General features: G+C 53.7%; 2 protein-coding genes across 2 annotated transcripts; one reads left to right on the top strand and one right to left on the bottom strand.

Annotated features, from left to right (window-relative positions):
- Nucleotides 1-43: 43 nt before the first annotated feature.
- Nucleotides 44-1,380, top strand: ASPZODRAFT_137599 (hypothetical protein; the record flags this gene model as incomplete). Its single annotated transcript, XM_022724369.1, has 2 exons — nucleotides 44-891; nucleotides 955-1,380. Coding segments are annotated over 2 exons (1,122 nt in total), but the record flags the coding sequence as incomplete, so codon positions are not given.
- A 9-nt stretch (nucleotides 1,381-1,389) lies between these two features.
- On the bottom strand, nucleotides 1,390-1,833 carry ASPZODRAFT_20985 (hypothetical protein; the record flags this gene model as incomplete). Its single annotated transcript, XM_022727702.1, has 3 exons — nucleotides 1,390-1,416; nucleotides 1,468-1,509; nucleotides 1,579-1,833. Coding segments are annotated over 3 exons (324 nt in total), but the record flags the coding sequence as incomplete, so codon positions are not given.
- Between the last annotated feature and the right edge of the window lie 12 nt (nucleotides 1,834-1,845).

Genomic DNA, 1,845 nt, shown 5'->3' with positions numbered 1-1,845 from the left:
CCCCCCCCCAAGAGCCTAGGCATAGCTGACAGACATTAAAAGGCTACAGATGTTCATCGGCGAGATGGGATGCTGGCTCGTTGTGCTTGGTTCGTATATCTACCGCCGTTATGTCTTGCGTTCGTCGGAATACCACTCCCCCCTTCTTGCAGGCGGGTACCACCCCGTCCAGACGGACGACGCCGAGGTCGACGGGGACGACAACGAGGAGGAGGACGATGCGCATATTACAAATGGCAATGGTGGTCAGGAAGGGATCGAGGATGATCACACGAAGCCGGTTCGTACCGTGCTCCGCGGATGGAAGATCTTCTTGCTGGCGATGCCCTCGTGCTGCGATATCGCGGGGACAACCCTCATGAACGTCGGCCTGCTGTTTGTCGCTGCGAGCATCTACCAGATGACCAGGGGGGCGCTGGTGCTCTTTGTCGGTCTGTTCAGCGTCCTGTTCCTACGCCGCAAGCTGCACATCTACCAGTGGCTGGCCCTGTGCATTGTTGTCCTCGGCGTCGCTGTGGTCGGGCTCGCGGGCGCGCTGTTTGGCCACGACTCGTCGACCGAGGCCACCACCACTACGGTCACGCAGCCGCCCGAGGCGGTGCAGGCCGTCATCGGGGTTCTGCTCATTGCGGCCGCGCAGATCTTCACCGCCACGCAGTTCGTCCTGGAAGAATGGATCCTGGAGCACTACGCGATGGACCCCTTGCAGGTTGTCGGATGGGAGGGCATCTTCGGATTCTCGGTGACTTTCGTGGGCATGATCGTCATGTACTTTGTTGTCGGCCGCACGCCTGCAGGCCAGTACGGCTATTTCGACCTGCGAGAGGGCTGGCGCGAGGTTCACAATCCGGCCGTCGCATGGTCTAGCTTGGCTATTATGATCAGCATTGGGTATGTATTCTGCAACCAACTCAATGGATTCACTCCCTCTATTCCCCAACTAACAATATCTAGGGGCTTTAATTTCTTCGGTCTGTCCGTCACCCGCACCGTCTCGGCCACCTCGCGCAGCACCATTGACACTTGCCGCACGCTCTTCATCTGGATTGTCTCGCTCGGACTGGGCTGGGAGTCTTTCAAATGGCTACAGGTTCTCGGCTTCGTCATGCTCGTCTATGGCACTTTCCTGTTCAACGACATCATCGCGCCCCCTCTCAAGGCATGTCTGCCTAGTCACCTGCGCGAGGGCGAGGTGCTCTTGCCTGAGGAGCCGATTGAGCATATGTAGTGTATACACTTGGTATAGCAGCAGGTATTTGTTAAGGATACTTTCTTTACTGTAGTTTGATTAGTTGGTTGTTTGTATACAGTACACTGCCTAGCATCCTACTTCATTGATCAATATGATAACTATCAAGCTTGTATAATCTATTAAAGGACTAGTTCTATCTATACTAAAACATATAAAGCACACATCTGGATTAGTTAGTAGAGAATAGCCAAATCCTGGTCTGGAGGGATACTTACCATGGATAATCCCAGAATCATAGAACACCAGAAGAAGACATTCTAGAAAAGGTTAGTATAGTGAAACAGGACAGGGGAAAAAGATGGGACCAAGGAAAAGGAAAAAAATACATTGAATGTGGTCTTCCCCCTGAAGAATTTAGACTGCTGCACCGCAACAATAGGGAGCTGTAGCATCATGGCAAGAAAGCCGTATCCGCGGAGCTTCTTGGTGATGCAGCTCATGACAAGCTCGTGCGCGATCGAGCTGACGAGGAAGGTGATGAACATGGCGATGGACTGGGAGAAGCGCGCTTTGCAGGGGAAGTAGACGTGGCGGCGGAGAAAGTGATGGACGGGGATATTCCATTCGCGGGAGAACTCGAGCCTAAAGGGGGG

The sequence above is a fragment of the Penicilliopsis zonata genome (genome assembly GCF_001890105.1).
Source record: "Penicilliopsis zonata CBS 506.65 unplaced genomic scaffold ASPZOscaffold_209, whole genome shotgun sequence".
Classification (NCBI taxonomy): domain Eukaryota; kingdom Fungi; phylum Ascomycota; class Eurotiomycetes; order Eurotiales; family Aspergillaceae; genus Penicilliopsis; species Penicilliopsis zonata.
This window is presented reverse-complemented; position numbering and strand designations above follow the sequence as displayed.